This window comes from Bos grunniens, chromosome 5 (genome assembly GCF_055505025.1).
Source record: "Bos grunniens cultivar Pamir isolate PY7600 chromosome 5, Bosgru_T2T1.0, whole genome shotgun sequence".
Classification (NCBI taxonomy): Eukaryota; Metazoa; Chordata; class Mammalia; order Artiodactyla; family Bovidae; genus Bos; species Bos grunniens.
In genome coordinates, this window is record NC_141169.1 from 31,704,543 (window position 1) to 31,728,439 (window position 23,897).

General features: G+C 56.4%; 1 protein-coding gene across 9 annotated transcripts; it reads left to right on the forward strand.

Moving 5' to 3' along the window:
- The first annotated feature begins 2,434 nt into the window (after positions 1 to 2,434).
- ADCY6 (adenylate cyclase 6) lies at positions 2,435 to 23,891 on the forward strand. Of its 9 annotated transcripts, none has more exons than XM_086399695.1 (22): positions 2,435 to 2,589; positions 8,349 to 9,207; positions 12,704 to 12,853; positions 13,248 to 13,369; positions 13,459 to 13,570; positions 13,898 to 14,025; positions 14,531 to 14,689; positions 14,764 to 14,905; positions 15,015 to 15,143; positions 15,417 to 15,442; positions 15,675 to 15,822; positions 16,018 to 16,115; positions 16,290 to 16,377; positions 16,526 to 16,642; positions 16,909 to 17,067; positions 17,335 to 17,513; positions 18,467 to 18,502; positions 18,585 to 18,714; positions 19,030 to 19,293; positions 20,055 to 20,259; positions 21,065 to 21,189; positions 21,418 to 23,891. In XM_086399695.1, the coding sequence occupies exons 2-22, from the start codon at positions 8,350 to 8,352 to the stop codon at positions 21,541 to 21,543; spliced, it is 3,501 nt and encodes a 1,166-aa protein (XP_086255821.1). In that variant the 5' UTR covers positions 2,435 to 2,589; position 8,349; the 3' UTR covers positions 21,544 to 23,891. The 9 variants fall into 9 exon arrangements, with proteins under 9 accessions (XP_086255821.1, XP_086255825.1, XP_086255824.1 ...); XM_086399699.1 differs by lacking the exon at positions 2,435 to 2,589 and adding an exon at positions 3,705 to 3,840; XM_086399698.1 differs by lacking the exon at positions 2,435 to 2,589 and adding an exon at positions 4,070 to 4,088.
- Positions 23,892 to 23,897: the final 6 nt, after the last annotated feature.

Genomic DNA, 23,897 nt, shown 5'->3' on the forward strand with positions numbered 1-23,897 from the left:
TTCCCTGTCCTTCACTATCTCCCAGAGTTTGCTCAAACTCATGTCCTTTGAGTCAGTGATGCTATTCAACCATCTCATCCTCTGCCACCCGCTTCTCCTGCCCTCAATCTTTCCCAGCATCAGGGTCCTTTCCAATGAGTTGGCTCTTTGCATCAGATGGTCAATGTGTTGGAGCTTTAGCATCAGTCCTTCCAATGAATATTCAGGGTTGATTTCCTGTAGGATTGACTGGTTTGGTCTCCTTGCAGTCCAAGGACTCTCAAGAGTCTTCTCTAGCACCAGAATTCGAAAGCATCAATTCTTCGGCACTCAGTCTTCTTTATGGTCCAACTGTCACATCTGTATACAACTACTGAAAAAACCATCGTGCTGTGCTAAATCACTTCAGTCGTGCCCAGTTCTTTGTGACCCCATGGACTGTAGCCCTCCAGGCTCCTCTGTCCATAGACTCCTCCAGGCAAGTATACTGGAGTGGGTTGCCATGCCCTCCTCCAGGGCATCTTCCCAACCCAGGGATTGTACCTGCGTCTTTTACGTCTCTTGCATTGACAGGCAGGTTCTTTACCACTAGTGCCACCTGGGAAGCCCATAGCTTTGACTATGCGGACTTTTGTCAACAAAGTGATATCTCTGCTTTTTAATATGCTGTCTAGGTTTGGGTGATCATAGGCAAGTCAATTCCCATCTCAGGGGCTGGGTTTTCCAGAGTCAGTAGAGGACAGTGGTGAAACACGCAGACTCTGAAGCCAAGCAGCCCGTGCTCAGAATCTGGACCTACCACTCTTTGACCCTGAGATTACTGAACCTCTCTGTGGCTCATTTTTCATGGGAAAAGTGAGGTACATCCTCATTCCAAGGTGAGCATAGTAATAGCATCATGAACTTAATTATGAAGATTAAATTAATTATTTTAAATCAAGGGCTTAGAAGACTACTCAGTGCACAGTAAATGATATGAATGTGCTTGCTATTTTGTTTATGGAAAGTACGCTGCTGCTGCTGCTGCTGCTAAGTCGATTCAGTTGTGTCCAACTCTGTGCGACTCCTTAGATGGCAGCCCACCAGGCTCCCCCGTCCCCAGGGTTCTCTCCAGGCAAGAACACTGGAGTGGGTTGCCATTTCCTTCTCCAATGCATGAAAGTGAAAAGTGAAAGTGAAGTCGCTCAGTCATGTCCGACTCTTAGCGACCCCATGGACTGCAACCCACCAGGCTCCTCCATCCATGGGGTTTTCCAGGCAGGAGTACTGGAGTGGGGTGCCGTTGCCTTCTCCGATGGAAAGTATAGCAGCTGAATTACATAAAGATTTCTTCCTGCTCTAATATCATATAGATTAAAATGTTTAATGATTGAATATTTCCCACATGCCTAGCACTAGTTCATGTTTCCTATCTGTGAAGTAAAGGGCTGGAATCATTTTTGTGGCCCCAATAGCGCTAGAAACAGATCCTCTGTGTAAGGTGCTGATAGTGGGGATCAAAGAAACATGTTGGTGACAGCCTTGGCCTTCAGAACCCAGAAAAGGACTGCAGGAGGCCAGACTGCCCTAGCAGCTCCACAGGAGGCAGAGGAGGCCAGAGATGCGCCCCTAGCATATTTCTTCAGCTTGTTTGGTTGGTGTCCCCCAAATTTTCTTTTTCATTCCAAAATAAAATGAAGGATCAAGGCTTCCATTCTGAAATATAAAATTTCGTAACACACACATTTCTTTCCCTCAATGTCTTTTGTATTTCCCCAATACTGTCTGTAAATGTATTATTCTAAGAGATAAATGGCAGATACTAGATTCAGATTGGAGAGGAAATTTTGACAGTGGTCAGAACACTGGCTACTTGAAGGGAGAAGTCAGGCAGAAAAGCCCCAAAGGTCAAATTACAGGCCAGGCGTGCACCACTGAGACTCATACACGGAAGAATAAACTGTCCCTTTTTTACTTTCAATTTTCGAACATTTAAACCAACATTTTTCTAGCTTATCCTGAAAATTCTGTAAGACAAGACAGATAGTTTTATCCCTATTTTATAGATGAGGCTCCAAGAGAGTAAGTGATGATTAACTGCAGATGAAGAGTTTGCAATTATATATGCCTGATAAGTGACTGAAATAGGCTTTTTTTTCTTTTTTTAAAAAATATTTATTTGACTGCACCAGGTCTTAGTTGTGGCATGTAGGATCTAGTTCGGTGACCAGGGATGGAAACCAGTCCACTGGCATTGGGAGCGCGGAGTCTCAGCCACTGAACCGTCAGGGAAGCCCCCTGAAAGGGATTTTCTTAATTCTTCCCCTCTCTTTCTGGCCTCAGACTCTGTCCTGGGCTGCGAAATCCTAGTAGGAGTTTGGCAAGGACAAGAGTTGGGCCCTGAAGCACAGGGCAAGGGAGGGCGGGAGGGCAGGAGGGCTGGGTCTGAAGAGCAGCTTCAGATACCCAGGCTGGGACCTCGGGTGGGGAAGGCGCTGCCAAAGGAAGGATGAACTACTGGTCTGGTTGAGGACCCTGCGAGCCGCCTCCAGGGGAAGGCTGACAAGCCGCCCTCTCTCCAGCTCGGGAGGACTGGCACCCGCTCTAAAGCCAGAATCACCGACATCCTGGGTGAGTTCACCCACCCTCTTCTCCTTTCTGGCTACACCGTCTTTCTAACCCTCAAAGGGTTAAAGCGGTTTCCACGTGATTTTCCCATCATCCAGGTTACTTGGGCTGCAGCTCCCAGCTTGAAAACCTGGGAAATAAATAAAAGTCCCAAACAATTTCTCAGTACCCTAGCAATGCACCCTCTCTCCACCCCCACCCCCACTCCACAGAGAAGGACAACCCTTTGGGTAAAAAGTGTGTGTGTGTGTGTGTGTGTGTGAAAGGTGCAGGTGTGTATCTCCGTATGGGCAGGTGCTGGGGAGCGGCTTCCCAGAGAAAGTGGGGCCACGTGGTGAGTGCCCCTTCCCTCAGTTCCCCTGGGGCTCTGGGTGCAGGAGATTCACGTGGGGCCAACGCTCTGGAGGGAGGAGGAAGAGGAAAAAAGTGGTGTGTGGGGAAGCAGGCCGCACACACCTGGCGCCTTGTGGAATGAAATCTTTATTAATTATTAAACCGAGTTCCCTCGGGAGCGAGCAGAGCCGTGGCAGGCGGGGCGGGAATGGCGGGGTGGAGGCTGGGGTAGGGAGGAGGGGTGAGGAGTGGGTGCTGGGCACCCGTTCAGTCCCAGGGTACCCCGACAGGAAGGAAGCTGACCCTCTGGGCGCGGGACGGGGGCGGGAGGGGGATCGGGTAATCGCTGCTAGAGAGTGGGTTTCCCCTGCGCGTGGGGGGACCCCGGGAGTGAGGGTGGGAAGAGAATGCTAGAGGAGGCAGCCCGGGGGTGGAGGGAAGTGGGGAGAGGGCCGGCCGGCCGGCTCCTCCCCGGGGTCTTGATCCCAGAACAGTAGCCGCCTGTTTTCCCAAGACTGGGGGAGGGAGCGGCCGGAGGAGAGGAGGGGGCGTGCGGAGGGAGGGTTTCCATTCTTCTTCGGTCTCGCTCGCCCCTACCCAGTTCCTCCGAAGGGAATCGGGCCGTTCGGCCGGGCGTCCGGGGTGGCGGTGGGGGGGAGGGGGTGCCCAGACAAAAGGAGCTTGTGCCTTTAAGGCGGGGAGTCCGGGAGCCGGCGGGGAGGGGACTTCTGGATCCGGGGTAGAGGGCGGCTGCGCTGGACAACAAGGGAGGGGGCGCGGGCCCGGCGCACAGCGGACGGCGGGCGGCACGGCCGGGACGCACGGGCACGGAGCAGGACCGCGGGACTGCCGGCCGGCCGGCCGGAGCCCGCGGGGAGGGCGGGGCGGGGGCTCCGGGGAGCCGCCGACCCCGGCCGGCAGGTGAGACCGCGCGGAGGAGCGTCGGGGGAGGCGGCGGCGCCCGGCGCTCGGATCTCCGCGCGGCGGCGGGCGGACTCCCGCGCGGCCCCCGGAGAGTTCTGTGGTCGCGGAGGAGCGGGGAGCTCCGGGCCCTAGGGACTGGCGGAGGGAAGTCCCGGAGGGGATGGATGGGGGACGGTGGACTCAGGTCCGGGGCTGCAGGCTCTCACCCTCACCCCTCGCCGGGCGCTTCTCTTTCTCCACCCAGAGTGAGTTCCCGGCCGGCGGGGAAGGTGGGGAGAGGCATGTACGGCGGGGAGGGGCTGCCCTGAGGTTTCTGCAGCCGGGCTGTGGGTGCGTCTCCGAGTTTGAGGTAGAGTGTGGTTGTGCTTGGGAAAAAGGGAGGGAGGGGTGCCCTCTGCCTGCAATCACCCACCTCACCCCAGACCTTGGGAACAGAAAGGGTTGGTGTGCTGGCTGGCTGCTAAGGCAGACTTTATTCAGAACAGCTCTGGGGCCCGACTGAAAAGCTCGAATCAGGAGTCAGGCGGTGGACTCTCTTCCCCCAGCCTCCCCTGCCCCGAGTGCCTTGTGACTGGAGGACCCTGATGGGGCTTTTCTGGCTGTGGCGGAGGACGGAGCTCAGTGCCATCTTCAGGGAGACCAGGGGCTACGGAAGGGAGGGGAAGGGTCGCCGGACCTCCTGATACAGGCCCTGGCCGGGCTCATCCACATCTGGATAGGCCTGGAATTGAGGCCCACGTCCCAGCCTGATGGGTGGTGCTGGCACTGAAGTGCCCAGCCTGGGCAGCGCCTTCTGCCATGAACTTTCTGAAGTCCTTTTAAAGTCCCCCCGGAGCCTCCTTTTGCCAAGGAGGGCAGGGGCAGAGGGGTCCTGGGGACAGGAGGTGGCCAGGAAGAGGGTGTAGAGGAAGGGTGTAGGGCGAAGCAGCGACTACAGCCATCCTTGGGGCTGGGGCCTGGCCTGCTGCAGGCTCCAAGTCGCAGACCCACTGGAGGATACAGATTTGGGGTCAGGGGCCCTGGGCCTGGGTCTGCCAGGCTGCATGGACACAGCTCCCAGATGGAGCTGGAGGTGCCTGTATCTGCGTTGGAGCAGAAGATCGGTGAGAGAGAGCAAAGAGACCAGGAGCCTGGGGAGGAGGGGTCTGGGGCACAGGCTCAGGAGCCTGCATCTGGGGAGGAGCGGATGGTCTGTGGTTCACAGAGTTGGGTTCCTGGACGTGTAGGGGTGGGGGCCCATATAGGGAAGTTTTGTGGCTTTGAACAGTACCCTGCCCTGTTCCCTGCCGTACCAGCCTGGCATGGGGTGCCAGGAGTGAGTTCTCCCAAGTTGGGCAGTGCTTGGAGTGGAGCCCAGGGTGGGATGGTTGAAGTTGGTTGGACAATTACAGATCTCCGAAGCTATCCGCTTGTGGGGTCAGAGTGTTCTTGGGAGGGTCATGCGTTCTGCTGGACAGTGTCTGTCCTTCCTCTGTGAGTACAAGCCACATGCTAGAATGCACTTCCAAGGGGCGGGAACATGGCCAGAAACGGGTCCTGTGGGAACAGAGGTCTGGCCAGTGGTGGGGGGGTGGTGGTAAGGACAGGTCAGGGGACGGGTGAGGGTGAGGAGACTGAAGCTAAATATCACAGGGAGTGGGCAACCTGCTCACTCTGGGCTGTGTCTCATGCAGCTCTGGAGACTGACAGTTGAGGACATAGCGACACGTGACTGGCTGGCATGCGTGGGGTTTTGCTCATAATTTTTCCTCTCTTTCCATCTCTTGGACATTGACAGGCTTTTGGGTGCAAAGTGGTGGAAGGCGGGGAGAAGAGCTCATGTTTATTAAATGCGTACTACGTGTGTGGCAGGAGCTGTTATTCTTTCCTCGCAACGTTTCTTATTCCCATTTTACAGATGAAGAAAGTGACATAGGGAGGTGATGTAACTTTGTCCAAGGCCGTGAACCTAGCAAATAATCACAGTAAGGTTTGAAGCCTGGTCTCATTCCCAAGACCCTGTTTCCAGGGAAGTGTTTTGAAGTTTTGAAGGCTTTCTTCGGTGACCTTTTCCAAACGCCAGCCTGACCAGAAGTCTTAGGTTTTGGATCTGTTTCTCCAGATGGTGCTGTTGGTGATGTTAAGGGGTTGAAGGACCCCGAGGGAACTTGGCAGAGTGTGCTTGGGAATGGGGGTTTCCCATGTGCAGAGAGGTCCCCAGGCTGCCTTTTGCTCTGTGGGTCCCTGGGTGTCAGCTTGAAGCACTGCTTCTGTGGCCACCTGGGGTAAGTGCTGGGTACTCCTCTTGTGAGTACAAATGTCAGTGCTGCTAGCTCTGCAGGTTTAAGTATGAGGAGCCCCTCAGGGTGCCCCGTGGCCATGGAGGAGTGTAGCCCTGGAGGGGACACAGGCATCCATGGTGGCAGGGCTCTCACCCTCACCTTCTGAGCTGGGCTCTGCTGGAGACACGTCCAGGGTTTTGTCAGGGAGTCCTCCCACCCCAGGTGAAGACACTTCCCTCCCAGAGACGTGAGATCTGGGGCTGACTTGATTACTCGTGATCTCTAGAGTCTGGGCCGGCTGTGTAAGACTACAGTGGACCTCAGTTTCGTTTTGTTTTGTTTGGCTGTCACATCTGTCCTGTGCACTGGGTGGCCACAGGACCAGCCTCACAGGGTTTTGGTTCAAAGCAGAGGGAAAGTGCATGGAAGTGTTGTCTATCCATCCATCCCCCAACCCATCTGTCCACTCAGTGAACATTCATTTAGACCCTTCTAGGTGTTGAAGATGTGGCAGTGAGCAAAACCAGCCAAAATCTTTGCCCTCGTGAGGTTGGCATTCCAGTTAGGAGAGACAGACAATGAACAAATAAGAAAAATATATAGAATGGCAGTTGCCGATAAGAGTGGTGGAGAAAAATAAAGCATAAAGCTCGGAAGAGAGATAGGGAGCGCCAGGAAAGGGGGTTGCTATTTTAATAGAGTGGTTAGGGAAAGCTCACTGATAAGGGGGTGTTTGAGCTGTGACCTGGAGGAGCCCTTGTTCTAGGCAAAGGGGACAGCAAGCACCAAGGTCCCAGGCTGCCTTGTGCTGGTGTGTTGGGGAACAGCAAAGAGGCTAAGTGAAGCAGAGTGCAGAGAGAGAAATGGAGAATCATAGGATTATCACTATTATTTCACGTTAGCTTCTCTGAACTAGTCCCTTGAGCTTGCTTTTTTTCTATCTTTTCAACATATAAATTGGTTGAATACCTACTATGAGCCAGGCTCAATGCTTAGGGTACTTGGGGCTGGGGATAAAGTGCTGAACAAACTAGGTATCATCCCTCCTTTCATAACACTTGGAGTCTGGGGGCAGAGTCACACAATAAACGAGGGGTGTTGTGGTTGCTGTTCAGTCTCTTAAGTCTTGTCTGACTCTTTGCGACTCCAAGGACTGCAGCACACCAGGCTTCCCTGTCCTTCATCATCTCCTGGAGTTTGCTTAAACTCATGTCCACTGAGTCAGTGATGCCATCCAAGCATCTTGTCTTCTGTGGCCCCCTTCTCCTCCTGCCCTCAGTCTTTCCCAGCATCAGGGTCTTTTCCAAGGGATGATTTAGTTTCAGTTGTGATCAGTACTACGGAGGGAATGCATGGAGAGTGAATAGGGACCAAACCTAGTCTGGGTTGGGGCGCTGGGACACCTCCCTGAGGAAGTTACGTTTAAGCTGGAACCTGAGGGAGAGTTTGACTTTCACTTGGTGAAGTGTGTGGTGTGTGTGTCTGCGCGCGCACACGTGCAAGATCCCCCCTTGTACAGAGGTCACCAATTGGCAGCTCACAGGCTGAATTCATTCCATAGATGTGATTTATTTGGCTTGCAGTATTGAGAAATGTTGGTTACTTGCCAAAGTTTAATTTTTTTTTTTTAATCTTTTGACCGCACCACATGGCATGTGGGATCTGGTTCCCTGACCAGGGATGGCTCCTGGGCCCCCTGCTTTGGGAGACTGGAGTCTTAACCACTGAAGCACCGGGGAAGTCCCTTGCCAACATGTAAAACCAGGAGATGGCGTGTTAAAGTCTACTTTTTTTTTTAAAGCTTCTGTTGAAAAATCAGATGGGATTCCCCTGGGACAGCAGTGGCACCGGTGCCCCAGTGTGGGGTGGTGCTAGCCCCTGTACCGGGTGTGCCCTCTCTCCTGAGCCAGGCGGCTTTTCACACTGAGAGGCGCTCGAGTCTGTGACCACCAGATCAGTGCCTTGTAGGGAAGAGGTGGATGTTTAAGTGAACTGCATCTCAGCTCTTACACTTGTGTGGCTGCTTGACCTTGGGCAGGTGACCCCACCCGTTTGTGCTTCGGTTTCCTCACCTGTTGATTAGGGCTACCCTGGTCTTCCTCAGAGTCATCTTAGGAGGAGGATGTGCCTGAAAGCGCTCAGCTCGGCAGCAGGAAGTGCTCAGGTAGTGAGAGCTGCTGGTGGTGGCGGCTCTCACTAACTGAGCAGGGTATTGACGCCGTCTCATTCCCTTCCTCCCCGCAGGATGTCATGGTTTAGCGGCCTCTTGGTCCCCAAGGTGGATGAACGGAAAACAGCCTGGGGGGAGCGCAATGGGCAGCAGCGGCCGCGCCGTGGGACCCGCACCAGTGGCTTCTGCACGCCCCGCTACATGAGCTGCCTCCAGGGTGCGCAGCCACCCAGTCCGACGCCCGCCACTGCCCCTCGGTGCCCCTGGCAGGATGAGGCCTTCATCCGGAGGGGGGGCCCAGGCAAGGGCCCGGAGCTGGGGCTGCGGGCGGTGGCCCTGGGCTTCGAGGACCCTGAGGTGGCCGGGGCCGTCGGAGCAGCGGAGGTGGCGCCTGCCGTGGCCACCAGGAGCAGGCGGGCCTGCTGGCGCCAGCTGGTGCAGGTGTTCCAGTCGAAGCAGTTCCGCTCGGCCAAGCTGGAGCGCCTGTACCAGCGCTACTTCTTCCAGATGAACCAGAGCAGCCTGACGCTGCTCATGGCGGCGCTCGTGCTGCTCACGGCCGTGCTGCTGGCCTTCCACGCAGCGCCTGCCCGCCCTCAGCCCGCCTACGTGGCCCTGCTGGCCTGTGCCGCCACCCTCTTCGTGGCACTCATGGTGGTGTGCAACCGGCACAGCTTCCGCCAGGACTCCATGTGGGTGGTGAGCTACGTGGTGCTGGGCATCCTGGTGGCCGTGCAGGTCGGGGGCGCCCTGGCAGCCGACCCGCGTAGCCCGTCTGCAGGCCTCTGGTGCCCTGTGTTCTTTGTCTACATCACCTACACACTCCTTCCCATCCGCATGCGGGCTGCAGTCTTCAGCGGCCTGGGCCTCTCCACCCTGCACTTGGTCTTGGCCTGGCAGCTCAACCGTGGTGACGCCTTCCTCTGGAAGCAGGTGGGTGGTCAGGGAGGTAGGCCTGGGGGCATCAGGCCAGGAATGAGAAGGGGTCTGGTGATCAGGGCGGTGGCTGAGCCCTGGATGGACACTGGGTGAGGGATGTCTGGCTGGATCTGGAAGGAGGGCTTGGGAGGCCTGGTTTCGGGGGTCAGTCTCCATCTGGGATCTAGGGCAGAAGGCCCTGCTGATGGGGAGGAAGGCTGCAGACCCTGTGCTCTGCTCCCATGGGCCGCCGTCCGCAACTCTTTAGCCTGAGGCTCTTGAAATAGTATCATCTGCAGAGACACGGTGGAGGGCTGGAGGAGGGCAGGTGATGTTTAGCCCCTGGGTGGGGGCAAGTCTGAGAGGGCAGGGGAGTCTACATCCTACCCTGACCCCTGACCCCAGCCTGAGACTCCGAGCTTGGTGCCATCCTTCTAGGCAGTTCTCGGCGGTAATGCGGGGGCATCGAGTAGGTTTTTGATGGAGTTAGCAAGGGAGGAGTCACCTGTCACCTGGACCGAGGCCAGCTCCAAGAGGACAGGGGAAGTGATGGGTGGTCTCTTCTCTCCTGGGCTGGGAGTAGTTTTGGGTGGGACTGTGCACAAGAGGGGCATTAGGCTCCGACCTCATCTCGCCTACTTCCCACTGAGCACCAGGGCTCTGGCAACTGCCTTGAGGCTCTCTGCCCATGTGGGCTTCCGCCTCTGGGTTCTGAGTGGTGTGTGAGGTGAGGCTCTCGTAAGCGCTTGGCTGCGGGCAGACCTGGTTGTCCAAGGGGCTGAAATCTTCTCTGTGAGAGTGCAGACAGCACATCTTGCCTCTCCCAGTCTTACTTTCCCTTTCTGTAAAAGGAAGATACAAACGGTGTCCACCTCGTGATGCTGCTGTCAGGGCCCTGCCCTCTGCCAGCATGGAGTAGAGCCTCATAGGGTGGTGGTCTCACCTGCAGCGAGGTGTGGGGAGGCTGGAGGGGATGGTACCCAGTGAAGGGGCTTCCGGGACGTCCATGGCAGAGAGACGTGAGCCAGTGGAGTCGACTGTCTCATGTCGTCCCCTGACCAGGCACAGGGGCTTTTGCCCAGCTGAGCCTTTGGGGCTGCTGTCGATACAGCTCCCCAGCACTCCTTGTGATCCCTCCATTGGCCCCTGCTTTAGATGGTGTTGCCCTCTTTCTTGCTCTGCCTTGCCCAGAGCTTGTGGCCTGTAGCCCACCCAGCCCCACCCACAAAGAGGAAGTTGCCTGGGGCTCCCAGGGTGAGAAGCTGGGTGCCCTGGCATGATGCCCTTCCCTGCCTTGCCTGTGGAACAGAATGTACCTTTTTAAGAGTAACCTTATAGCCACTTTGTTTGTGGAGCACATACCCGCAGGGCGCTGTCAGATCTCTTAAAGGGCCAGGGTCCTTCTGCTGTTGCTAGCCCCCCATCTCTCTCCAGGGGAGCTGTCACACTGGGCATTGGAGTTGGACTGCCCTCTTGGGGGAAGGAGGAGCTTGGAGGTGGGACCTCCCATCCCCCATCCTTTCTAGGGTAGATGGGTGTCTCTTCCCTCCTCTCTGCTGGCCTGGTGCCCAGAGCCAAGCCCAGGGCCTGACTAGGGAGGCACAGTTCCATGGAGGCCAGGACTGCACCAGTCTCCCGCCTCTCCAGGGTGCCCAGCCAGTGGGGCTCAGTGTGCACGTTCCTGGGGCAAGTGGAAGAAGCTGCCCATGGCCCATGCCAGCCCTTGGGGCCAGGGCAGCCCGTACCTCTCTCTGAACTGGGGATTCCCTGCACCCAGTTGGCTTTCAGGTTTCTGGGTGGGGCTCTGGCCTCCTTTCTATGGTCCTTGGGCAGCCCCTTTGCAGATCCATGCCCTTCATCCTCTGACCCGCTCACCCAGACACACTGAGCGGTTCCACCCAGTGACCCAGTCCAGCCTGGCGTGTCCTGCAGTGTCCTGGCAGCCATTTTTTCTCACAGTCGGATGGGGGTCTGTGTACAGATCTATTTCAGTCTCTTGTCCCCCTTCCCCTTCCCTCCACCATGACTCACATTTTCCTCTTGGGCTCCTGGGGCCAGGAAGGGAAGTTGCCTGTTTTACCCCCCCTTTTCTTCTCCCCCATTGGGGGCTATTCTTAGAAACCCCCGAGGGAGATAGTGTGCCCCCCTTCTTCACCCCTGCTGCTGGGAAGGGGGGGCTCTTGTGAGCTAGACAGAGAAGGGAATCTGGGAAACCAATCCTAGAGGGCGGGAGCTGGGAATGGTGGGGGGTTAGCTGGCCTACCCTCCGTCTTACCCAAGGAACAAGAAGCCGAGGTCCCAGAGACTGAGTGACAGGCCCAATTTTGCAGGATGAGTCCTGGTTCCAGGCAGAGCCCAGAACTCCTGGCTTCCAGTTGGTGCTCTTGCCCTCCCTTCTCCCAAAACCAGAGCCCTGCCCCAGCCAACTCTGGGGTGGAGCCACAAGTGCCAGGTTAACCCCTGAAGTTCCAGAATCACCGAGGCCAGCTTCCCTTAGACTCGCTCTCCAGTCACTGTTGCTGCTGCTGACTGAGGATGGAACACCTTGGGTTGGGGTCCTAGGGTGTAGGGACCTGGCTGGACCAAGTGTTGGGGGTGGCCAGGCATGGTGGCACCCCATCCCAGTTCAGAAGAGTTCTTCGTGTCTGTGGAATTAATGACTCCCAAGCCTGGGTTCTGAGGTGGGCCTCAAGAGCGTTGGTGAGTGGAGTGAGTTGGCATCCTGGGAACGCGGGCTGTAGTGCACGGTAGGGTTAGGACACAGCCTGGAGTCTGACTGTCCTGGACTTGAGTCCCACACCAGCTACTACCAGCGGTGAGATCCTGGGCAGGTATATAACTTCTATGCACCTGAGTCCCTCACCTTTAAAATGAGATCATGCTCCCATCTCATAAGAGTTGTAAGAAATAACATTCATTAATGTATAGAGCACACCTATAGAATCCAGGCACGTTGTAAATAGCCAACAAATTAGCTCCAGTAATAATAATAATAGTAGTCATTATTATCATATTAATTTATGTCAGGGTAGGGAGGAACCTTGGAGATCTTACTGTCCCTCTCCAGGTTCTAGACAAGCAGACAGGCCCAGAGAGATGAGGTGACTTGTCTTGGGCACGCACAGGAAGATTTAGGGCTCAGATCTCCTGGGTGTCGACCTGTGAGGAGAACCACGTGCTGGAGCCGCAGCATGTGTCTTTTGTTTGGGGTGTTTGTGGGGCAGGGAGTCAGAGTGCTGGGCCCAGGCCCTGTGACCTACCTGGCCCTGGCTGATGCTTCCACTCCCAGGAGCTGTGAGAAGATCATGTTTCTCACCACGGGTGAGCCAGGCAGGGAGCTGGACCCCTATGGGGAATGGAGAGCTGGACTGCAGGGCTGGGGCTGGCTTGGGGAAGACAGGGCACAGGATTCTGGCTTCCTCCCTGAGGCAGTGCGTCTACCGAGAGCCTAGCTAGTTGCAGCTGTGTGTGGGGGGGGTGGTCACCATTTGCCTCTGCCACCCCTTTGCAGCTTGGAGCCAACATGCTGCTGTTCCTCTGCACCAATGTCATTGGCATCTGCACACACTATCCGGCTGAGGTGTCTCAGCGCCAGGCATTTCAAGAGACCCGCGGTTACATCCAGGCCCGGCTGCACCTGCAGCATGAGAACCGGCAGCAGGTGGGGCTGCTCTCCCTGGTCACGGCCTTCCCCCGCCCCACCTGCCAACAGCTTGCAGGTTGGATCCGCCACCTTGTGCAACTCCATGGAATAGTGTGAATTGTTCCCCCTGACTGTGCAGCGCAGAGGCGCTCTGACTTTGGAGTTGCTGGCCTGTCAGAGGAGGGGAGGGAATAGATGGAGTGCACCTGAGGGGTTGAATGGGCTGTTGTCAGAGAAGACTGGGGTGTGTGTCTGCCGAGGGCTCTAACGGAGGAAGGTCAGGCTAGGTCCCAGGAGGGAAGCTCAGGTCTCCAGAGAGGTCAGGGAGGGTTCCAGGGATGTGGAGGGACCAGGAGGGGTTAAAGCATGAGGCCAGGAAGATAGTGGTGCCCTGTTGAAACCACTGGTCTAGGAGCGGCTGCTGCTGTCTGTGTTGCCCCAGCATGTTGCCATGGAGATGAAAGAAGACATCAACACAAAGAAAGAAGACATGATGTTTCATAAGATCTACATCCAGAAGCACGACAATGTCAGGTAGGGTGGGGGTGGGGAGGATACTGGGAGAGGTGGGGGGTGGTCTCTGAGGGCTACATCGTCCTTCCGTCTTCTGCCATCGTCCACAGCATCCTGTTTGCGGACATTGAAGGCTTCACCAGCCTGGCATCCCAGTGCACAGCGCAGGAGCTGGTCATGACCCTGAACGAGCTCTTTGCCCGGTTCGACAAGCTGGCTGCGGTGAGGGTGCTAGGGCTAGGGGGCAGGGCCGACCGGGTGAGGGCGCACCTTTCTGGCAGCAGCTTGGGGATGAGAGCCCGTGGAGTCTGCACTGAGAGTAGTGGGCTAGGTGGTAAAGGTGTAAAGTAAAGGTGCTGATGCTGCTAAGTCGCTTCAGTCGTGTCCGACCCTGTGCGACCCCACAGACAGCAGCCCACTAGGCTCCTCTGTCCCTGGGACTCTCCAGGCAAGAATACTGGAGTGGGTTGCCATTTCCTTCTCCAATGCATGAACGTCAAAAGTGAAAGTGAAGTCGCTCAGTCTCTCCCCTAACTCTTTCTGCTTCAGGAAAATCACTGCCTGAGGATCAAGATCTTAGGGGACTGTTACTACTGCGTGTCAGGGCTGCCAGAGGCCCGGGCAGACCATGCCCACTGCTGCGTGGAGATGGGGGTGGACATGATCGAGGCTATCTCGTGAGCACCGCCCCCCCTGGCCTTCCTGGGACTGAGGGGGGCTCCGCCTGCCCCTCCCCTTCGAGGTGTCCTTAGGACCTTTCCTTAGTCTTGGTTGTCTCTCTGTCTTGGAGATCCACGCCTGGGGAGTGGAAAGGCTTCAGCCCATGTGAAGATCCATGTGCACCTTAGACTCCAGCGGCTGGGATGGGGCAGGGGGAGTCAGGGTGAGGGGGGATTTACGCTGGAGAGAATGCCAGTTGTAGGCCTGCTGGGAGGGTGGTGATTCCTCATCTACTCGCCCAGTCCCATAGGACGCTGCTGGACCCCTGCTGGTGAACAGGGTTCCCAAAGGTTTGTCCTTGAGCCCCGTGCAGCCTCCTACCTGTGTCCGCCAAGGGCGTGCCGTGTGCCCTGTGGCTGGGCCTGTCCTTGGCCACTTGGCTCCAAGGCGAGCTCAAGGCCTGGGCTCTGGGCTGGGGGTGGGGAGGACTACCGAGAGCTAAGCCAGGCCACCTCCTCCCAGGCTGGTGCGCGAGGTGACAGGTGTAAACGTGAACATGCGCGTGGGCATCCACAGCGGGCGTGTGCACTGTGGCGTCCTTGGCTTGCGGAAATGGCAGTTTGATGTGTGGTCCAATGACGTGACTCTGGCCAACCACATGGAGGCCGGGGGCCGGGCCGGGTGAGTGCGGGTCCAGGGGGTAAGGGGTGGTAGCCATCGGGCAAGCTGGGGTCTTACCCGCCTGTCCCACGCAGCCGCATCCACATCACCCGGGCCACGCTGCAGTACCTGAATGGGGACTACGAAGTGGAGCCGGGCCGCGGTGGGGAGCGCAACGCCTACCTCAAGGAGCAGCACATTGAGACCTTCCTCATCCTGGGAGCCAGCCAGAAACGGGTCAGGGTTGGGTTGGGGAAGGTGGCTGGGGAGAGGGGCAGATGGAAGGAGCAAGCAGAGGTCTTCTCTGGGCGCCTCTTCCCAGCCTGTACCTGTGCTATCCACACAGAAAGAAGAGAAGGCCATGCTGGCCAAGCTGCAGCGGGCACGGGCCAACTCCATGGAAGGGCTGATGCCACGCTGGGTGCCTGACCGTGCCTTCTCCCGGACCAAGGACTCCAAGGCTTTCCGCCAGATGGTGAGGGTCCCACCGCGCCTGGGCCGGGCCTTGGTTCTTATTTCCCTCAACACTCAGTATTGCCCTGCCCTCTTCTGCCTCCCTTGTTGAGGCTGTTGTCTCTGCAGTTTCTGGAATTGGGAATGGGAAGGCTGGTTTCATCCCAGGGGTCCCAGGCTCCCCAGAGTCTCTGGGGAAAGCCCTCAGCACAGTGTTGATGGTGGGGAAGGAAGGGACTGTAGAGGTGAAGGTGGCCTGCCCGTCACCTCATTCACACTCTGTCCCTTTCTCCAGGGCATCGATGATTCCAGCAAAGACAAGTAAGTCAAGTTGTTGAGGAGGGCGGGTGGGGGAAGGCACTTGCAGCCTGGGGTGAGGAGGTGGGGAGCTGAGATACCCCTCTTCCCTGGACTTCAGACATGTCGCGTGGGACTGGGTGGCACCTGCCCCGCTCACACTTCTCCTCTGAGTGCTGCCCGTACCCCTCCCTTCTCATCACCTGTCACGTGGCCGTGGTCAGGCGCCTGGTGAAGCCATGTCCTCTGCCCTCAGCCGGGGTGCTCAGGATGCCCTGAACCCTGAGGATGAGGTAGACGAGTTCCTGGGCCGGGCCATTGATGCCCGCAGCATTGATCAGCTGCGCAAGGACCATGTGCGCCGGTTCCTGCTCACCTTCCAGAGAGAGGATCTTGAAAAGAAGGTTTGGGGGATGCAAGGGCAGGAGGAGGAGGTCCCGGCAGGGTGGTCTGAGCACAAGTGAGGGAACAGGAGAAGTTTCTGGGGAGCGGGGGGGTGACCACAGGGCACTGTGGGGATTCACCTCAGCTGGGCCAACTGGCAACACGTGGCCTTCCGAGGGCAGTGGCAGTGCCCAGCTCAGTCTCCTCTCCCTCAGTACTCACGCAAGGTGGACCCCCGCTTTGGAGCCTACGTGGCCTGTGCCCTGCTGGTCTTCTGCTTCATCTGCTTCATCCAGCTTGTTGTCTTCCCACGGTGAGAGCTCTGCCCCTCCTTGCTGGGCTTCTCTTCCCTCTACCACTTCCCAGGCCCTTCTAAAACACCCTTGCAAGCACACAGTCCTGGGGCCTGCCCCCTGCCTGCCCAGGGAGTGGGAAAGGACCCCCAGATCTCCCAGAGTAACATCTTCCCTGGCCCTCTCCCGCCCAGCTCAGCTCTGATGCTTGGGATCCACGCCAGTATCTTCCTGCTGTTACTGGTCACCGTGCTGACTTGTGCCGTGTACTCCTGTGGCTCTGTACGTGGGGGACCTTCCAGGGCTGGTCGGGGAGGCCAGACTGGGAGTGGGGAGGGAGGAGAAGGCGAGGCCTCTGCCACTGGGCTGGCCCTGGGTGGCCTTAACCATTGGGTGACGTGGTCTGTCTCTGTCTCTTGCCTCCTGACAGCTGTTCCCTGAGGCCCTGCAACGTGTATCTCGCAGTATCGTCCGCTCGAGGGCACATAGCACCGCAGTTGGCATCTTTTCTGTCCTGCTTGTGTTCACCTCCGCCGTTGCCAGCATGGTAAAGGTCCAGGGAGAATTCTCCTGCTCCTCCTCTGTGCCAAGCACTGTTCTGGGTGCTGGGGCTACAAAGAGGAACGAGACACATTTCCTCCCCAAAGCAGGAGTGAGGTTAACCCCTGTCCTCCTGGCTTGCTCCCTTTGCCTCTTGTTATCTCTCAGTGAGAACTTGGGCCTCTGGCATATAAGGTACTTGGGCATGGCCCTGGTAACCCCTCCCCTCCTCAGTTACCCTAATATATACCTCCTCTCCCCCTGTTTTTGCAGTTCACCTGTAACCACACCCCCTTACGAACTTGCGCGGCCCGGATGCTGAATTTAACCCCTGCTGACATTACCGCCTGCCACCTGCAGCAGCTCAATTACTCTCTGGGCCTGGATGCTCCCCTGTGTGAGGGCACCGCACCCACCTGCAGCTTCCCTGAGGTGTCCAGGCAGTGGTCAGGCGGGGTGGGGGGGTCCTGATCAGTACCAGTTCTTGACCTTTCTGTGCCAGGCTTGGTGGTGGGCACTGGGGACCCAGGATCTCACCAGAGTCTCCAACTCCAGGAGCAGCCCTGGCGTGGTGTGGTGTTGGGGTGTGTGGAGGGCGAAGGTGGCTTGGGTTTGAGGTGGTCGAGGGGGGCTCAGGTCAGGTGACGGCGTGCCTCGTGCTCTGCCCTCACCCAGACTTCCTCTGCCTTCGCTCCGCAGTACTTCATTGGGAACGTGTTGCTGAGTCTCTTGGCCAGCTCTGTCTTCCTGCACATCAGTAGTATCGGGAAGTTGGCCATGATCTTTGTCCTGGGGCTCGTTTATCTGGTGCTGCTTCTGCTGGGTCCCCCAGCCACCATCTTTGACAACTATGACCTCCTGCTGGGCGTCCATGGCTTGTGAGTTTATCCTCAACCCCTTTAATCTCCCAGGAGCCTCTTGACCCTGCTAGGTCGTTGAGAGACCTTTGTACCCTGGCATGCTACCACTCATCCCTCACATGCGGGGAGAGGAGGTAGCACCTGACCCCCAACAGTCTCCTCAAGGAAACCCCAGACCTGGGAAACCCCTTTGTCTTTAGGCTAGACATTAAAAATAAAAACTCCCTCTTGCATTTGCGTGTTGCTTTCATATCCACTCTTAACTACTTGTAGGTCACATAGCTGCTTGGGGTAGAGCCCCGGCTAGGAAAGGAACCAAAACTCGGGCTCCTGCTTCAGGGCTCTGCCTGGGACAACACTGGCTTTTCCTCTGTAAAAGCCCACACCTTATATGGCAGAAACATATGGTGTGGTAGAAAAAGCCTCTGCAGCCTGCTGAGTTTGAATCCCTACTCTGCCACTTATTAGCTGTGTGACCTTAGATTGGTGAGTTAACTTCTCCGAGCCTCAGTTTCCTCATCTGTAAAATGACAGTGCCATCTATATCACAGGGTAGCTGTAAAGATTATAGTAACTGACATTTATCGAAGACTTGCTGATGCCAAGCACTGTGCTAAGTCTTTTTTTTTAATTAAAAGCATTTTTTAAGAATTTAGACTGTGCTGTGTCTTTATTGTGCTACTTGGGCTTTCTATAGCTGTGGATTTGCTAAGCCTTTTGCTCACATTGTTTAGATCTGATCACTCTTGTATTGATGAGGAAACTGAGGCTTACAGAGTTAAACAGCCAGGTCACATAGTTGGTGGGTAGAGGAGCCAGGAGTGGAATCTCTGCTCTTAATATAAGCAAATGCCTTGGCCTGGTCCCTGATCTGTGGTGCTCAGTAAATGCAGTTTCTGTCTCCTCTTCCGTGCCCTGACCTGGCGACCGAGAAAGAACCAATGACTTTGTCTCTTCTATCTTCTTGCCAGGGCTTCTTCCAATGAGACCTTTGATGGGCTGGACTGGTGAGTGAGGGCTCCAGGGCAGCAAAGGGCTGGGCTGCCAGACGCCTCTTTCAGCCACTGAGCCCGCCTCTGCTTCCCTCAGCCCAGCGGCCGGGAGGGTGGCACTCAAATACATGACCCCCGTGATTCTGCTGGTGTTTGCACTGGCGCTGTACCTGCATGCCCAGCAGGTGGAGTCCACCGCCCGCCTGGACTTCCTCTGGAAGCTGCAGGTGACAGGGCAGGCCTCTGGGGTGGGTGGGTGGTTCCTGGGGGCGGAGCCTGGGCCGTGTCAGGCATCTCTTAGGTTGGTCAAGGTTTAGCCTGCCCTGAGCCCACCCTGGCTCCATGCTTTTTCCCTGTGCCCACCCCCATCCCCCGCCTCATTCTGTCCCTGCCCCCTCGGCCCCTCTGCCTGTTCTTTGGCCTCATCTCTCCCTGGTTTTCTTCTCCCATGCGGTTCCCTTAGATACCCTTCTCCAGGTGTTGGCTGCTGTACCCACGCCTTGTGGATGTTGGGCAGTGGGTGATGGGTGTGGTGTCCACAGGCAACAGGGGAGAAGGAAGAGATGGAGGAGCTCCAGGCCTACAACCGGCGGCTGCTACATAACATTCTGCCCAAGGACGTGGCCGCCCACTTCCTGGCCCGGGAGCGCCGGAACGACGAGCTGTACTATCAGTCCTGTGAATGTGTGGCCGTCATGTTTGCCTCCATTGCCAACTTCTCTGAGTTCTACGTGGAGCTGGAGGCCAACAACGAGGGTGTTGAGTGCCTGCGACTGCTCAATGAGATCATTGCTGATTTCGATGAGGTACTTGTCCCTTAGGTTGGTGCTGGCAGAGGGTGGGGGAATGTGGGGACCAGAGAAGTGGGAGAACTTTGGATAAGAAGGCAAGGATTGGAGGGCCTCATCTGATGAGACCCAGAGATGTGAAGGGCAGGAGTAAAGGTAGGCACAGTGGAGTTGGGGACAGATATGAGTGTGTCACAGGCAGCAGGGTCAGCTCCAGTGGGGCAGGGTCATTGTTACTGGGGAGCAAAGGAGGATGTGAAGATCTGTGGAGGGGCCAGTAGAGTTAGCAAGTGGATGTCATTGAAGAAGGAGCTGGTAATCTGTAGACTACGGCCTCATGAGGCCAAGTAATCAGGATGATCCCCTGAATAGAGAAAATGGAAGTAAAATACGAGAAAGCGTCCTGAACATCCAGGTCAGGTCTGGAGAGAAGGCACTTCCTCAGTCTGGGACTCTTTCCCCCAAAGTGAGGGCTGGAATCATTAATGCCTGATATCCCTTCTGTGGTTCTGGGTTCTGTAGCGGGCTGTCAAAGTTGTCCTGGAGTTGTGTGCTCAAGTTCCTGCTTGGGTTTTGACGGCTGCCTAGTAAGGGAGACGTTTTCCGGGTTCCTAGCCCAGCACCAAGAGCAGTAGTTGGAAGCGGGGCTCACTTACTGGAGGGAAGTATTGAGACAGGGAAGTGGGGCAGGGGGCCAGAGCATGGGCAGGAAGGAGCCTTGGGGCAGGACTGGGTCTGGCCTTTCTGCCTTGACAGCCAGGTCCCCCTGTGCTGTCCAGATCATCAGTGAGGAGCGCTTCCGGCAGCTGGAGAAGATCAAGACAATTGGTAGCACCTACATGGCTGCCTCTGGGCTGAACGCCAGCACCTATGATCAGGTGGGCCGCTCCCACATCACTGCCCTCGCCGACTATGCCATGCGGCTCATGGAGCAGATGAAGCACATCAATGAGCACTCCTTCAACAATTTCCAGATGAAGATCGGTAAGAAGGCCTGGATCATGGCACGTTTTCCCAGGGCTGTTTTTGGGGTGAAGCTGAGGCAGCAGGCTGGGGATGGTGTATCAGGAGTCCTGTGGGGGTTTCCTTTTCTCCTGCTCCCTATATCATCTGATGTTAAGAATAGATACCATTTATTAAGGGCCTCCTATGTGCTAAGCATTGTCTCAGATTTTTTTTTTTTAAACATATATCAATTCTCACATTATTATCCCCTTTTACAGAAAAGAGTTAGATTTTCAGAATGGGTAGATAACTCAGCCAAGGTCACACAACTAGTTATGGCTGAACTGGGATTCAAGACCAGGTTTATGTAGATACCAGTACCTATGTCCCCATCTGTGGCTGGTCTGATAAGAGGAACTTGCTCCCAGATGAGCCGGTGGATGGGAGTTGTTAATAGCGTGGGTTCTCGAGTCAGAATGTCTGGTTTGAATTCTGGCTCTTCCACTTATGGGCTTATCTAGCAAGTCACCTAACTTCTGTAAGCTTCAGGTACCTTTTCTATAAAATGGGGATGATGAGCCCTACCTTGTAGGGCTGTTGAGAGGCTGAGATAGTATAGAATGCTTATAGAGCGGTTGGCACAGCATGAACCTTTGTTGGATTAGCTGCTGTTTTGGCATAGCCCTTCTGACTCAGGGGAGCTCCTTGGCATTCTTTACAACCAGGAGACTTGTCCCTTTTCCATTCTTCTCTGGGTCCTTCTAAAGGTGCCAGGAGGTGGTGCCTCCCTGGGCTGACTGGGGAACATCCACTGCTCTCAATTTCTTACTTTTACCCACCCCAGGACTGAACATGGGCCCAGTTGTGGCAGGCGTCATTGGGGCTCGGAAGCCACAGTATGACATCTGGGGGAACACAGTGAATGTCTCGAGTCGAATGGACAGCACCGGGGTCCCTGACCGAATCCAGGTGAGGGGGTTGTAAGCGGAAGCTGGGAGGGGTCTGGTGTGGGGAGCTTCCACAGGGCCCCCTCTGCAGTCAGCCAGGACAGGGGTAGGGTGGCGATATTCTGTGTTTGGTGGAGGGGGTTATGGGGGCAGATAGTAGCATGACCAGAGAACCCCTGGGACCCTGCAAATGCAGCAGGAAGGATCCTGGCCTAAGCAGGTTCCCCCCCCCCCCACCCCGCCCCCCCAGGTGACCACGGACCTGTACCAGGTTCTAGCGGCCAAGGGCTACCAGCTGGAATGTCGAGGGGTGGTCAAGGTGAAGGGCAAGGGGGAGATGACCACCTACTTCCTCAATGGGGGCCCCAGGAGTTAGCAGGGCCCAGCTACAGATCAACTGAAAGGACCAAGGTGGGCATTTGTGTGGACTCTGGGCTTGCTGGGGGAAGCTGTGGCAGGGGGCACTGAGCCTCCAGACCCTGCTGATCACAAAGGGAACACCCCAGCAGGCTGTGTTCAACTACGTCCTCAGGCTGGTAAACGAGGGGATACCAAGAGGATTATGCAAGTAACTTTTTAAAACTAGGGTAGGGTTGTTTTCCCTCCTTTCTTCCAGCTTTTGGGAGCAGGGGAGGGGGCAGCAGCAAAGGTAGGGGGATCTTTCCTACCTGAGAGATTAAAATGGCAGCTTGTCACACCTCCCCTTTCCCTGTCCGTCTGGGCAACCGGCTCAGGGCTGGGCCCTTCCTTTCCCTTTTTCCTGGGAATCTTTTGTACAAAGACTGGGGCAGGCTTGAAGAGTGCCTGTTCCACGCTTGCCTTTGCTGTGCCTGCATCCCCAGCATGGGTCCTGGGCCCTCCCCACCCGGCCAGGTCTCCCTCAGGGACACAGGGCCAAGGAGGGAGAGGCTCGGGAGACCCAGCTCTGTCCATATTTCAGGGGAACGTTTCCATTTGCCAAATCCTAGTCCCACGATCTGTCCCCAAAGGGGAACAAAGGGACTTCTGACAGCTCAGATTAGCCCCAGTTCCTGCACAGCTCCAGGGAGAGGGGCATCTGGTCTCATTGGTACTGTGAAAACACCCAGGAGGGAGCAGGAATGTGCATGAGGGCATTAGAAGACTGGAAGGTGGATGTTCGCCTGCAGGTGCCAAAGAGAGCAGGCCGGCCAGGGATGGGGGTGGTGCCGGACTCCGAAGGTCAGGATCAGGCCGCTCTGCCCCCGCGCACTCTTGCTGTCTGCTGCAAGGGACACAGAGCGTCTCTACCCCTTCTGTTGCCAAATAGAACAGGGCCAGGGCCTGGAGGAAGACGACCCTGATCCTAGACCCGTCCTCCCAGACCTGGCACTGGGGAGGGCCTGTGTGTCTGTGTACTGTGTGTGGACGGTGGTCTGTGTGTGTGTCTGTTTTCCAGGTCTGTGTGTCCTTGCGCTCCTGCTCCTCGACTCTCCACCCTGGGTTGCCTCTTTCCTGTGGGCCTCTGTCTTCTGGGAATTAAGGCAGGATGTCTGATTTCAAGGGATGGAGACAGATGCCCAGTTTGCACAGGAGTGGGATGGGGTGTGGTAACAAAAGGAGGGTGACTGGGGAGAGGACTTTTGTGCCAAATCCCTAATTGCCTCGTGGGGACCACGTGTGCAGCATGACACTCTCTCTGCTAGGGCAGGGACCCAAGCGCCTGCTGGAGCCCCCGTGCTCCTTGCACTTGAACTCTATGGGGTTTGGTAGGCAGAGGCTCAGGAGTCCCCTGGATTTCCCCAGCTGGTATCCTGGGACGTGGTAAGCCTTGGGGCTGGGGTAGCATGGGATCCCCCGAGGACCCAGATTCTGGTACTAGGGGCAAGGGGAGGGGAACCCGGACCTCAGCCGTCCCCAGTGTACAGCCTGAGCCCAGTGTGCTCCAGGCTCCCCAGTCCCCATGAAGCCTGCGGGGGCTGGCAGGAGGGTTAGGAGGGCTGGGCCTTCGATTCCCTTCCTGTCCGCGCCTGCCTTTCACCCGCTTCCCTGCAGCCTTGCCTCTGGCCTGAATGAGTCGGTGCTTTGGTTTCTCTGTACCTGTTTAAGCTGAGGCATTGGCCACAGTTTTGCTTGAAGATCGCTTTGTCTCAGAGGTGTTAGAGGCAGAGGGGAGAGGGTCCCAGAGTTGCTGACTTTGGGGACTGGAAGGGGCAGGTGGTACTCTTGCCCTTCCTCATGCCCTTTCTGACTCTAGTTCCTTGCAGACATTGTTTCTGGCTCGTACTGACTGCTCTGGGGGATCTTCATGTATCAGCCAAGTGGGCCATCAGTCACTTCATTAGCCAAGGCAGGAGAAGAGAAAAGACTAGGTGGTCCAGATGAAGTCAGCTCCCCTTCCCTCAGCCACAGCCCTGGACAGGAAGGTTCTGCATGGGGTCCTGGGGTGGGGATGAGGCTGTAAGGAGACCAGAGTGGAAGACCGCTTCCCTTACAGCGAAAGTGAGTGACTTGTGTCTGCTTCTTGCCAGTGGAGGGGCCTGTCTGCACCCTGGCTCCCCGCACCACAGTGCCAGCCATGCATTTCCCCTGGGTTGATATTGCCCCCTTCCTTGCCAGTTGGTGGGGGAGTCAGTGGATGGGAGGCCCATGGACTTTGGTTTTATAATGTAACCAGTGTGGGGCGGGGGGGAGGGTGGCATACCATTGTATTTCAGTGAAATATTTAATATATTTAAATATCAATAAAAATCAAACTTTGTAAAATTCCGT